At 53.5% G+C, this 12,884-nt stretch overlaps 4 protein-coding genes across 4 annotated transcripts; 1 reads left to right on the top strand and 3 right to left on the bottom strand.

Moving 5' to 3' along the window:
• Nucleotides 1-337: 337 nt before the first annotated feature.
• Nucleotides 338-1,803, bottom strand: N7498_003866 (glutathione S-transferase family protein; the record flags this gene model as incomplete). The annotated part of the gene is made up of 3 exons (XM_058450928.1): nt 338-1,346; nt 1,414-1,552; nt 1,653-1,803. 3 exons carry the CDS (start codon nt 1,801-1,803, stop codon nt 338-340), a joined length of 1,299 nt encoding a protein of 432 aa, XP_058310390.1.
• Nucleotides 1,804-7,685: 5,882 nt separating this feature from the next.
• On the bottom strand, nt 7,686-8,483 carry N7498_003865 (uncharacterized protein; the record flags this gene model as incomplete). The annotated part of the gene is made up of 2 exons (XM_058450927.1): nt 7,686-8,191; nt 8,255-8,483. The coding sequence occupies 2 exons, from the start codon at nt 8,481-8,483 to the stop codon at nt 7,686-7,688; spliced, it is 735 nt and encodes a 244-aa protein (XP_058310389.1).
• A 1,086-nt stretch (nt 8,484-9,569) lies between these two features.
• zrfB (low-affinity Zn(2+) transporter ZRT2) lies at nt 9,570-10,634 on the top strand (the record flags this gene model as incomplete). Its single annotated transcript, XM_058450926.1, has 1 exon — nt 9,570-10,634. The coding sequence occupies one exon, from the start codon at nt 9,570-9,572 to the stop codon at nt 10,632-10,634; it is 1,065 nt and encodes a 354-aa protein (XP_058310388.1).
• A 346-nt stretch (nt 10,635-10,980) lies between these two features.
• Nucleotides 10,981-12,713, bottom strand: N7498_003863 (Glycerophosphoinositol permease 1; the record flags this gene model as incomplete). Its single annotated transcript, XM_058450925.1, has 5 exons — nt 10,981-11,654; nt 11,704-12,072; nt 12,131-12,282; nt 12,332-12,498; nt 12,573-12,713. 5 exons carry the CDS (start codon nt 12,711-12,713, stop codon nt 10,981-10,983), a joined length of 1,503 nt encoding a protein of 500 aa, XP_058310387.1.
• Between the last annotated feature and the right edge of the window lie 171 nt (nt 12,714-12,884).

Raw genomic sequence — 12,884 nt, 5'->3', positions numbered from 1 at the left:
GAGGGGGTGGGGGTTGAGGGAAGGCAGGAAAGGTTGGAATGTAGTGAAGCTATTCAGATGTAGATATGGGAGACCTGCACACACCTTGATTTTTAGGTGTTTCAAACCGAATCCTAAAGGACGAGCGTTCGAGTTTCTCTGGCGTCAATATTTTTTAGCTAATATCGGTTTGTTGGTGTTGTCTTTGTTTACGATTTCGCCTTGCACGTAGGAGGTGTTCAAAGTAGGGAAATGGCTTTGACTATTGTACAGTTTTTGGCTCGCTTTGAAATAGCAAATGCATCGCGCAGATGCAGCTAGAGTGCAGCTAAGTTGCTTCATGGTGTGTGTCGCCCTGTTATAATCCGAGGAAGTCGCCTGCTGAGATAGTTGCAAAGTCCGGGACTGCCTCCTCCTCCTCCTCCTCTTCTTCTCCATCGGACTCCTGCTCCTGACTGGAGACGGAAATCAAACCTACATGAAACATGTAGCCCACGAGAGCGACGATACCACCCACCCCCGCCGCGATGGACACATACATGTCCCTTTTGCTGGAATCGGCATACATTGAAACAGCTCCCTTTTCAATAGATGTCAAGTCCGAATCCTCCGCAGCTTGCTTCAGACGATTATTCCTGCGGATCTCGCTCAGGAACGGAGTAGAGTCCGCCAATGTAGCGAGGAGGGTGCTACCGACAGCAGTGACGGAGATGCGCTCGGGGGCGCGCCAGGGCAGCGAAGAAGCCGAGGCTGACTGTGGCGAAAAGGCATGCGCGACTTCCACCGGTACATCGCCGAAGCAGCGTCGTCGCAGACGCTCGGTGTACGCCGAGAGAAGCGGGGCCTTGGCGCGCATGGCGTCGCGCAACCAAGGGAAAGAGAGTTCGGGCACAAGGGCCAGAGAAAGATAGCCGAGCGCGATGCAGTCCAGACTGGATGGTAGATCGTCCTCCTTCAAGGTGAGCAGGTACGCCTTCTGGCCCAGCATAGCCTCCAGCGGCTCGAAGAAATCGGCCGTCAAGGCTTCCAGCCGGAAGTGGTTCTGCGAGGAGCTACGGCCGAGTAGACTTGTCACGGTATCACGCGGCCGCTGGATGAGGCTCTTGGGGACTTTCCCGGCGGCCACGGCGGCGGAGTGCTCGCGCTGCCGCTGTTCTTCCATGGCCTGTAGGTCCAGCGACGAGAGACCCAGATGTTCGGTACGGGCTTTGGCGGCGCCATGCAGCTTCGGTGGGAGAATCCACTGGTTCGGCCATTGGAGGATGCTACCGTAGGCAGGTGAGGTGTTGTTGTGATAGTTCTGGCTGCTGACGTAGAGAGAAAGGTCGACGAGGGACTGGCCACGAGATTCAACGAAGGAGGCGAACCTAAAACGCGGGCGCAAAGGTTAGCTGACCTCTATTTTTGATGTTTAGGCCGATGGCTTGCACGTACGCAGTATTATCGGCCCGGTCTGATTCGTCCAACTGCCGATCGAGATCCCATGCGCCGTCCGAGTACTGGCGGAGATAATCCACGATGTTGCGGAAGCGGCTCACCCAGGTCGAACCATTCTGCAGGGCCGGTAGCTCACCTGATGCGCAATGAATACAACCGAATTAGCCATGCCGTTTTTCTTGGGGTGGTCTTTTCCCTAGCTCGGCTGTCCGGGTGCCGGGTATCACGTCACTTACCGGTAGGGGAGACGGAGGGATCGCTGCTGGCAATCAGCTCCCAAGAGTCCTTGGGAAGGGACAGGGAGCAATACGCGATTGCGGCGAGGCATTGCGCATCGATTGAGGGCAGCGCAAAGGCCGGCCCCCACACATGCAGTTGTAGGACCATGGTGGTTTGCGCGTGAACAGAGAAGGAAGGAGGCGGGCAAGTTGGGCGGACGAATCACGTGTGTTTGCACAATCTATACGAGATCTGCAACGCCCAAGTTTCTGTTCGCGGACTTATTCCGAGCTGGTTCACTAGCCCTGTTTTACTGCAGAGACATCTTGGAAATGTACATTTGACATTGTGTCAATGCTTGTTGATGGATGGTACAAATTGCCGTGACTGGCGTCCACCCGTTGAGCCAAGAAACCTTGGGAAGAACCGGCTTTACGTTTGAGGTTTGATGATTCCAAATTGACTACTTGAATAAGGACAGTATAGAACACGACAGCCTTTCCACGGTACGGTACGAAGAGTAGAAGCTTCATACTTTACCCTTAGACCCTAAGCTATATTTGGCACGTCGAAAGTTCGGCCGACTCCTTTCCCCTCGTATTTTAGCTGAGACACTGTAACCCCTAGTTTATGACTACACTGGCACTCATATTTCTCATGTCAGCTCTCAGGGAAAATATATCCTGCACGGCGTACCAATCTAGTCATCGCAAAGCGCACCGTGCATTCCCCGTGGGCTCGACAAGAGAAATGACCTCACGGCACACGTGGCTGCGCAAGAGCCCCTTCAGCTGAATCCCCGAGACTTAAGGTTGCTAGTAAGACACGACAGTCAAAGCACCTGGGTTCCGCAAACCCAGTTTCCCTTCCAAAAGCGGCCAACATCTCCGCGCTGAAAGTGTAAAGCGGGGCTTCATGATGATCTGATCTGATTTCACCACGACGATGACGACGATACCTGTGAGTGGACCAACGGCCAGCCCGGAAGCTGACATGCCTTGGCGGTTGACCGTTGAACCCCCGCTAACAATAGATTCCACTGCCCCCCCGTTAACCACACCCGTTTCCCAGCTGAGCCTAACCCCGGATGGCGTATCCCTCCAATCGCATCACGTCCCAGGTACCAGGACACGCACCTCGTCCTCGCATTGAGCATTTCGTAAGACAACGCCCGGCGAACGCTCGGACGGCGCCCTATCTCTTTCTTGATTCTCCTTGTCAGTCGGTGGGGCCATGCTTCCATAATGTTGCATGGGTTGGCCATGCGGGCGGATGGGACGGATGGGATGGGCAGGGCGGGAAATGCGTCATGTCCAGCCCCGGCATGCGCCCGGAATTCATGCCATGCAGCCCCCATTTCACGTCGCTGATCGATGGCGATTCGATAAATCCCAGTTGCGTCAGATCGCTTCCCTGATCGACGCTGTCCCGTATGATCGTTCCACATTGACCGGGCCACGGCCCGTGCTGCGTCGCCGTCCTGTTTGACGTTTTCACAACCGGTTATTTCCCCTGTAATATCCCTGCGACGTTGGGATGGATGTACTGTGGCGACGGGTACTGGTGAAACGGCCGGGAGGGGCGATGTTTTATCTTTGTGCGACGATAGTCTAGTTGTAGAAAATGTCCGGGGGTGGTTTGGGGGATCATGCACGACATCCGATAATTTGATCAGATAGATTGCTTCTTGCTGGGGTATATTAAGTCTATGATACAAGCTGTTGCTTCGGCGTCGGCCGAAATGCATGCTAAAAAAACAAATGAAAAATTAAAAATAAAAATAAAAGTAAGAAAAATGAAGAAACGAAGAAACGACGGGAAAGATTAGAAGAGATTGAAAGTCGAGATGACCAGCAACAACGACATGCAAGGCTAAAATCGAAAGAGATGCGGGGGTGGTTTCAAGTGGAAACCTGAAGGAAATGAGATCCAACCGTCTGATCGCGGCTTGGGTGGCCGGGGCCTGCAGGAAGATGCAGATGGCGGATGCACGATTGGCGTAAATGTGGTTTTCTCCGCACGTGCATATCGGCGATGATGAGCTCACATAGATTGGGAGACCCCGCACAAGAATGAATGGTCGAGAGTTGAAAACGCGGAAACCGCGGAAAGTGAATTGGTGAGAATGATGTGGCTATTAATGCAAAGTGTCGGGGGGCATCGTAGCGCCGGCGCGAGCCCGCACCAAAGGAAATGCAGATTATCCCCGCCTTCGAGACGAGCTAGCTCCGAGTCGCGCGCTGCACTGTACTTCGAGGGCGCAGAATGCAGCGGCCGGAAGCAGGCTTTGTTCCTCGTCGTAGCATCGAGGTATGGAGTGCTCGGTAAGGCCGAAGAGGGGTGTGTATTAGGACGGCGATGTAGGCCGAATCGAAGAGCATCGTCAGAGAGCCGAAACCAGGTCAAATTCGAGGTCATTTCATATCCATGCCGAGGAGGAGCCTCCCAGGTCGTGAGCGCAGTCGATGGACTGCGCCAGAGTCATCACGGTCATTTGGGAGAGGGCCTTTTTATTTCGGCAACGGAGGGAGAGGGCCCTGGGGAGGAGGCCCGGGGCAGGGAGGGAACTGAGAGGTGCCGACGGAAGGCATGTTGTAGTTGTGGTGGTGGTGGTTGTTGGGTGGTTGAAGATGGAAGGTGTGAATGCTCGAAGCCAGTAGGGTTGAATAGAGTCGGGTAGAGTGTAGAGTGTAGAGTGTTGAGTAGAGCAGAGCAGACGGTAGATATGGGATGTGCGATGTGCAGAAAACCAAGCGAGGAGCACAAGCGTTCTTATAGCAGAAATGGATCACCCCGAGGCCAACGCCATTACAGTAGGACTAATTTACGTTAGTGCAGTGCTAACACCCCCCATCGACCATCCCTGCCGTGAACAGGAGGCTGAGTATCCACCTGATCTGACGTAGGAATAATTACGATTGACTTGGTTCGGGATGAATAATACAGCCCCATCGGGAAATCCAATGGAAAACCTAGGATTTTTTCTAGAAGCTCCCCACCCAATTCCCGTGTGGCGTAGTCGGTCTCTGGTAAATCACTAGTGGGAAGTCAGGGGCCAAGGAAATCCCTATGGACCGGTGCTGAAACAGGTCCCAAATGCAATCTGTTTACTTCGAACTCTCTAACTGCTTACTCGCTTCCAGGCTAAGGTTGGTTTCTCCTTTTGCGCTCTCCCAGGTGACACGACGCGTTCGCTAAATAATCATGAAACCACGCGAGGTAACAACTCGGAATGGGCAATCTCCCGTGGGCCCACTCGTGGCTCCATCGGCTCGGTTCCTCGATGCGGTGAGCGGAGGAACGGAAGCTGACCTGGTTTTTTCTTTCTTTTTCTTGTAATTTTTTTTTACTTTCGGAGTGAGCGGTGCAGCGAGTACTTTTTGAATGGCCAAATAGTCTCACGGAGACCGCGCCTAAGCACACGATTCCAGCTATGACTCAGTTGAAAAGGGGGCCCAAACGAACAGGAAAAAGAGAATGACCAGGGTCCGATCCACACGTGCTGCTTCGATCGGTGGCGGTGGAAAAAAGAATGGAATGAAAAAGGATAAAAATGAAATAGAAATAAAAGATAAAATAAAAAAGTAAAAACATCGAGTTTAAGCCGGGTTCTGACCGATTCGTCTTACCTACAGGCGTTGACCGGGATATCGATAGTGGCTCCAGGCAGAGAGAATAAGGAATAAGCCGTTCGTGGCGCAGGGGATCGTACCGCCGTGATTCGTAGAAATATGTCTCTGAACCCGGGTAAAGCTGATGAAATGACACGTCAACCTGCTTGCATCAACCTAGTTTCTGATAATTTGACTCTGATAACGGTCCGGGGTGGCACTGTTTCAGGGGTTTGAGAACCCCCAAACAAGTCTCACCTCGAATGGACCCATCACGTACCGCGGTTCGTACCCGTGGGTTTGTCCCAGCAAATCGAGTGTGGCTGATTAATACTGTACACTTTGTTTTCCCTGTGTACGCGAAGGGTTCAGGCAAAAAAAAGGTTTCTTCCCGCATGTCCTTCGTTCTCGTTTGCTTATCGGTGGGTTAGGGCCACTCGGATTGGCAAGCTAAGCCCCGATGGGGTACCAAAATCGTGTCCCGGAAGGTGAACGGAGAACACTGTCGGGTGAGCTCCGCCTTGTGTCTGTGTCTGTGCCTGTGGGAGGTCAATACACACTTTTGCATGCCCTGCCCTGCAGACCCCTGAGGGGACTCTGTGCATTGCACATCCTCATTTTGGCACATGTAGGACAGACGTGCAGGTTGGACGTTCATCCCCCTTGCTCCCTCCCCAGGGTTGATCACGTACATCACTGCAGTCGGCGTTTCATGTTAGCAGATCTACTGGTGTGGCGTTTTGTCAATGGCGTGCTCAACATGAGCTCTCGTGATGTACTCTACGGAGTACTCCGTACATTCGCTCAACAGGATGTAACTACGGGTACGAGTTACCGGGGACTCCAAAGACGTCACACCTCCGGGAAGACCGAGTTTACGGAGTAGTCATGGCCTTAGTGCACTGTAAGAAGGCCCTAGGGTAGGGGGAGGGGCGCATGACCGCAGCCCTATACGGTAACAATTTGTCACTCGATTGCTGAGAACTCTAACTCTGGCCTCGTAATTGCTAGCCCGGCGGCTCAAGCGGTATTCTCACTCCCCGAATCTCAACCGACTCCTGAATCAATATTTTGTGTGGAGACAAAGGAGAGGTGGCAAAAATGTTGAAATGATCAGGAAAAAAAAAAAACCTCGGCAGCGCTAACGGCCCACAAACTTCAATAAACCAGACGAAAAAGGACTAGTCAGGTACCAACGCCTCCATGATGGGGTGGACTGCCTGCCGTTCCGCACCGTTGGAAACGTGTGGAGGCCGGGAGAACAGGAGGCCGGTTATTGGCAAGTCGGAGGTTTTCACCGCATTCCCGGGTTCTTCCAAGTTCCCCAGTGACTTTCCCGTTTGGTTCGGTTCCCGTCCGCACGTGGCGAAAGATCTGTGGGTATTCTTTGCGTCAATCAATGCCTCTTTTGCCCCGAGAGAGTGCTCGCGATGATCGCGATCCCCTAACAGGAGATAGTCACTAGGATGGCCATTCGTCAGCTTGTCATCATCTTTTCCAATTGGTGGTTTCATTCTCCGCGGTCTCCGGTAGCTGGGGTCTGGGATGGGAGTCTTATAGGAAAGTGCCCTCCCGGTCACGGGTGGAGGAGCGGGCTGTTTCGAGCCTGTGGTCCACAATGGAAATTTGCATTTGTGCCTTCTACGGAGTGTTCTGGAAAACCCTGTGCCGAGGTCCCTGGCACGTGGATGCAAGCTGCGGAACTAGAATTGAATAATTGTGCATTTTTGGCCGCGGGATGATCATTGAGTAATCACTGACTGAAAGTACCTTAGGGTAACTAACTAGTATTCTCGTAGGTACGGATTTGTAAATCTACCGTCGTGAGCTCGACTGAGACATTGTAAACCTAGAGACTCCCAAGTCATCGTGTCTCATGATGCCGGGTGTATCATTCTGGATCAGCCACGGCACACCGCAACCCGTTCCTGCCGTTCCCGGCAATTCTAATCCTGACGATACTAGAAAAGCCGGCGGACGCTAGAGGTGTACTGTACAGTACTTGGCCGGGCCGCTCAGGAAGATCAGTGGCCGCCACACGCGTAACTTGTCTAGGCATCAGGCATGGCTGGGCATGCCATTGCCCCGCTAGGCTGGCTGCAGCCATATGCGCACGGCAGCGGTCCGTTCGTCAACCAGGGGTGAGCAGGGATGACTGCGTGAGGGGCTTTGGCCCTGTCACGCGAGGCCCGCGTGACATGGAGACACTACCGCACGGGCAGGCCCTCCCGTGCCGCTGAAGAAGATCCACGATATTTGTCATTTCAACAGGGGGCAAACAGGAGCATGCAACTCTGCAATTTGGACATCGCAGGGGTGCCTGCAACCGATCACGCCACCGTGGATGCTTGCTTACAGTACAGTAGATGCGGAGAAGGCTTGGCTGGGGAATCACTAACCACATTTGAAGTGTGCAGATGTAGTCAATGTTGTGATCGCTCAATCCTCGTCCGCAGCTGTCTGAGCCTGGGTCGAGATCCATTCCTCCATGAGGGGTTGCTTAGGCTCTGTCACACTTGGCCGGGCCCGGTCACCTTTACGGGTGATGAGCAGACACAGCACCCAACCACAGATATTGAAGCTCTCATAATGGGTGCTGAACCCGAGCTTTTTCTCGTCGTCCTCTTCGGGTACTGGCGACTCCACCTGTACTCGTTTCCTCTTGCTGCGTGATGAGAGGCCGCTTTCCGCTGCCTCGTCCTCGGCTGCCTGGGGAATATGGTGCAGGTCGAACTCGGGCTCGTCGTCACTATCGGGGATGACCTCGATATCTGTAGGCTTGGAAGAGTCGGTCGCAGACTCCGATAGTCCCTTCCCAGGCTTGGTCCCCGTGGTCCCCGATGCCACGTCTCCTTTCTTTCCCAGCTGTTGGAATGTCTTCTGTCGCGTCAAGAGTGAATGGCGGGTGCGGGATTCGCGCAGGAAGATGGCCACTTCGAATTCATCTGCGGGCGCAATTATACATTAGCGATGGCTTTCCAACTTCTCAACACAAATAGAAGCCGTACCCTCAATGATGACATCCTTGACGGGTTTGCCTTTCTTGCGCGCCCAGAGTCGCTCATTCTCCTCGCGAAGTTTAGGTAGAATCAGCGGGCGGATCGCCTCAAAGACGCGCTGGAGTACGGGATCGCGAGGGTTGAGGAGCCATCGATTATCGGAAGGACTATCCAGGTAGATGCGACACTCGAGAACGGAATGTTTGCTGATGCGTAGATAGCGGCGAATGGGGGCCATGGTGATGTGATGGTAGAAATATGGAGTTGGGTGCAAGTGAGCTCATCAAGCTGCCAAGCTCTGGCCGCAGATCCTCTGATTGGTGAGGGCCAACGCCATCAACATCCCCTGCTTCGAAGAATCCTGGCCTTAGGGCTTGACATCCTCCTTTCTCCTCTCGATTCCACCCTGATATTATGCTCTACGCACTTTGACATGCTCAATACTACATAACATGTCCGATCAAACCCGCAGGCCGGCCGTACTATGGCCCACGTGACCTCGGCCATCCGCAGCCGGAAAGAGACTGACCGTCCCCAAGGTCCTCACCACGGCCAAGTACCGGGTACCTCGCTCCGCACTATTAACCCGCGCAAAATTATGTACTGAGTACCCCGCGCTTGACGTCTTCGAGGCCAGCAAGGTCACCATGGATCCCATCTGCCCCCGCTGGACGATGTCGGGTGTAACTCCCGCAGATTTTGTATTCCGATGAGATCTCGAAATTATCGCTCGAATTGTGCGCTGTGGTCGACTGTGTCGTTCTCTTTATACTTGACAACCGATTCTTACGCCTGGCTCACAGGGTCCTCACGTCGGTCCACTTGAGAGACCCGCAATCGAAACACCGCAAATCAATCTTCAAACCCCCGCTCGGTCTTGAACAATTTTCACCGAATGCTAGACGTACGTCGCCCCAAAGAGCCAAATTCGAGTCTGTTCGTGGTGGTAGTGCTCTAGTCGTCTGCGCTGCCTGCGTTAGGGTTCATTGCTCGACAGGATAACCCAGTTGACTCTCGCCCCGGTCATTGGACCGTTGTGCCTCACATCGAGGACCTTGGGGGTTAGGACGCTACAGCAAAGCACCGGCGCAAAATTCAGGTCTGGCCTGGGAACCCCTCCACATCAAGCAACTTACCAAACGTTCTCTTCGCCTTCTTTTCTCCCAAGGTGCTCACGTTTCCTTGCCTCTGATTTAGTCATCCACTCCAGATCTGGCTCCGTCTGATCTTTGTTGATCTTCTTACGATCTCCACGTGCATCTGATCACATTCTTCGCCTATTGGTCGGTTCAGGTGTCATTGGCGTGCAACAAGTCTATTCACAATGGAGGTGGATCCTTTGAACGTGCTGGTCAAGCGTGCGGCCGATGCCTGTGAAACCGGCAACGAGTTCGATGGCCGCATAGGCCTGCGCATCTCATCTATCTTTGTCATCCTGGTTGGCTCAAGCTTCGGTGCACTTTCCCCCGTCTTTGCTCGACGCTTCGGCGGCCGCGGAGGTGTCCCCGGCTGGTCCTTTTTCATCGCAAAGTACTTTGGTTCTGGTGTCATCATTTCGACTGCTTTCATTCACCTTCTCGCTCCGGCCGAGGAAGCTTTGACCAACCCGTGTCTGACTGGACCCATCACTGAATACAGCTGGGTGGAGGGCATCGTTCTTATGACGATCATCGTCCTCTTCTTCGTTGAACTGATGGTCATGCGATTCTCCCGCTTTGGTGCGGGCCATGTGCATGATGATGAGGGTCACTCTCACTTACAACTCGAAGATGCTGAGCCTGTGGACGCCGAGGTCACCGAAAACAAAAACTACGTCCCCGGCGAAGACCATCTTGGTCACTCGCGGGAGCATCGCGATGTCGATGACTCGGAGAATGACAAAACTGCCATTGAAGATTATGCGGCGCAGCTGACATCCATCTTTATCCTCGAGTTCGGTATCATCTTCCACTCGGTTTTCATCGGCCTCACGCTGGCTGTCTCCGGTGCCGAGTTCACCACTTTGTACATTGTTCTCGTCTTCCACCAAACCTTTGAGGGTCTTGGTCTGGGCTCGCGTCTCGCGCTTGTCCCTTGGCCCCGATCCAAGCGAAACACGCCATACTTCCTGGGATTGGCCTTTGGCATCTCCACCCCCATCGCCATCGCCATTGGCCTGGGTGTCCGCCAGAGTTATCCTCCCGAAGGACGAACTACACTTATTGTCAACGGCGTGTTCGACTCCATCTCCGCCGGCATCCTGATCTACACGGCCCTGGTGGAGCTGATGGCGCACGAGTTCATGTTCAGCACCTCGATGCGCAAGGCGCCCATCCGCGAAGTGCTAGCCGCCTTTATCCTTCTGTGCCTCGGAGCTGCCCTGATGGCGTTGCTGGGTAAATGGGCATAGACTCTGTTTCTTCTTTTATCTTGTTTCATGCCTCAAAAAGTTTGGGATGATGTTCATTGTGATTTATTATGGATCATGTGATACCCGCAGGGCAAACCTGGCTGCCGTCGACCGGCACACATATTCGGCGTTTAGACTCTTTTACTCCCATCACGGCGTCACGGGCGCTCTTCAATGTACTTAATTCAATAATCAGATCGAATCTGCTTATACCGTCTTATCTACGTAGAGAGTTTCACAAAAAAACATAAAGACAGATGCCCAGTAATCCCGGGAAATGTCCATAAACACGTTCGGGTTCAAGCTACATTAGAAATTAGTCTTTGAAGAACTTCTCACCCATCATCTAACCCTCCTTGGTGCCATGAGCAACCACCGACGAGACAACCCCATCATCCACATCAGCACGCAGATCATCTTCCCCCATAGCCTCATCCCACCCATTAGCAACCAGATAAGCCCTGAACCGCTCATCGCGCACACGCAGATCCTCGCCCGACAGGTCCGGCACAAAGAACCAGGTTACCAGAATACCAACAACACCGCAGATGGCGGCAATGATAAAAGTCCACCGATTACCCAGGTGTACTTTGATGGGCGTGAAAGCCTGCGTGCCGATCGCCGCACCAGCCTTGCCAATTGCTGCAGACAGTCCGTAGCAGGTACCTCGCACGCCGGTGGCGTATGATTCCGAGGAGAGCAAGCCGAGCATGTTGCCGGGGCCGAAGTTGCCGGAGCTCTGCATGAGGCCGTAGAAGATGACGAAGAGAGGGACGATCTTGGTTATGCGGTCGAAGGAGCAGCCGATGATCAGGCCGAAGACGAGATATCCGCTGAAGCCGATCATCATTATGTTCTTGCGGCCGACTCGGTCGCAGAGGATTGCGCCTAGGAAAACACCTGGGAGCGCGATTGCTCCGAGGAGGAGTTGCCATTCTGCGGTCTGGCGGACTGTTCCGTCGTGGACGACGGAGGAGATGATCGTTCCGGAGAAGACGCCGTTGGGGAAGGTGACGAAGTCTGTATAGGAATTAGCAACACGCTCGTGTATAGTTCGTGCAGGACGTACCGTAGAGGAACCAGGCGCCACAGGTCCCAATCAGTGACTTCCAGTAATATCTGAGAACCAGCTTGTAAGGGACATGTTTCTTGATTGCGCCTCGCCGGTAAAGCACAGAGTTGAGCATGCGAATCCGGAAGTAGAACACCGACAGTGGCCAGATGCACCCGATGCCGAAACAGACGCGCCACACGGTACTGTAGTGCGACTGGTGACAGGCCATGAGTACAATCAGGAAGATTGACACTGCGAACGGTCCGCCAAAGGACAATGGGAAATTGGTCACCATGATGAAGGCCGGGCCACGGTGCTTTGGAACCAAGTCATTGGCAGCTTCGGAAGCAGAAGTCGAGGATGCGGGATACTCTCCGCCGGTGCCTGTAAATATCAGTATTAGCTCTCATACATAGTCTGGCAGTACTTTGCAAGGACATACCGAATCCCACGATACCTCGCGCCACGGTCATCATCCAGAACATGCCGTCGATGGTTGCTCCATGCGACGCAGTTGCGAGAATGCCGCCGACGACAATCATGACAGTCGTAAAGACGATGGCCGTCTTCCGGCCGAGATAGTCACAGGTCAGACTGTTCAAAAATTAGACAAGTCATACGATCAGGGTCTCCTCGTCCTTACCCGATTACGACCTGGCCGATGATTTCGCCAATCAGCAGCGCATTAGACACGCGCGTACTGATGGCCGAAGTGTACTGCTTGGGGTACTCGGCCTTCAGAAGGACATTGGCCATGGTCATCAGGTTGTTCTGGTATCCATCGCTGATCAGGGCAAAGCCGCTGGCGAACTAGACAGCGGATCCCGTTAGCAAATGCTTCATAGTCCACGAGCCATGGAGAAGCCGGCATTGGGCAGACTCACGATGGTAAAGAGGTCAGATAAACTCTGTTGCTTCCTGGAGACCTCGTGCAAGGTGTTTCCCACCAAGTCCTTGCGCTGGATCTCAGTGGAGGTATCGGTATCAGCCTTGGCAACCATAGTCACAGAGTCCTCCGTCGCCATACTGTCTTCCAGGGTTGGTCCTCGGACGATAATGAAGGTGATGGATTCGGAGGGAAAGGAAGATGCGAGCACCCTTTCAATGTCAAGTGAAAATTTCTGCGGGGTTCATGGATACCCCTGTTCACTGGTGCCAGAACGTGCTAGCTCTACACGTGGGAGCGACTATTACGG

This window comes from Penicillium cinerascens (assembly GCF_028974065.1).
Source record: "Penicillium cinerascens strain IBT 15544 chromosome Unknown contig_24_segment0_segment0, whole genome shotgun sequence".
Lineage (NCBI taxonomy): Eukaryota > Fungi > Ascomycota > Eurotiomycetes > Eurotiales > Aspergillaceae > Penicillium > Penicillium cinerascens.
The sequence above is the reverse complement of the archived record's forward strand: the minus strand, read 5'-3'. Positions and strand labels throughout refer to the sequence as shown.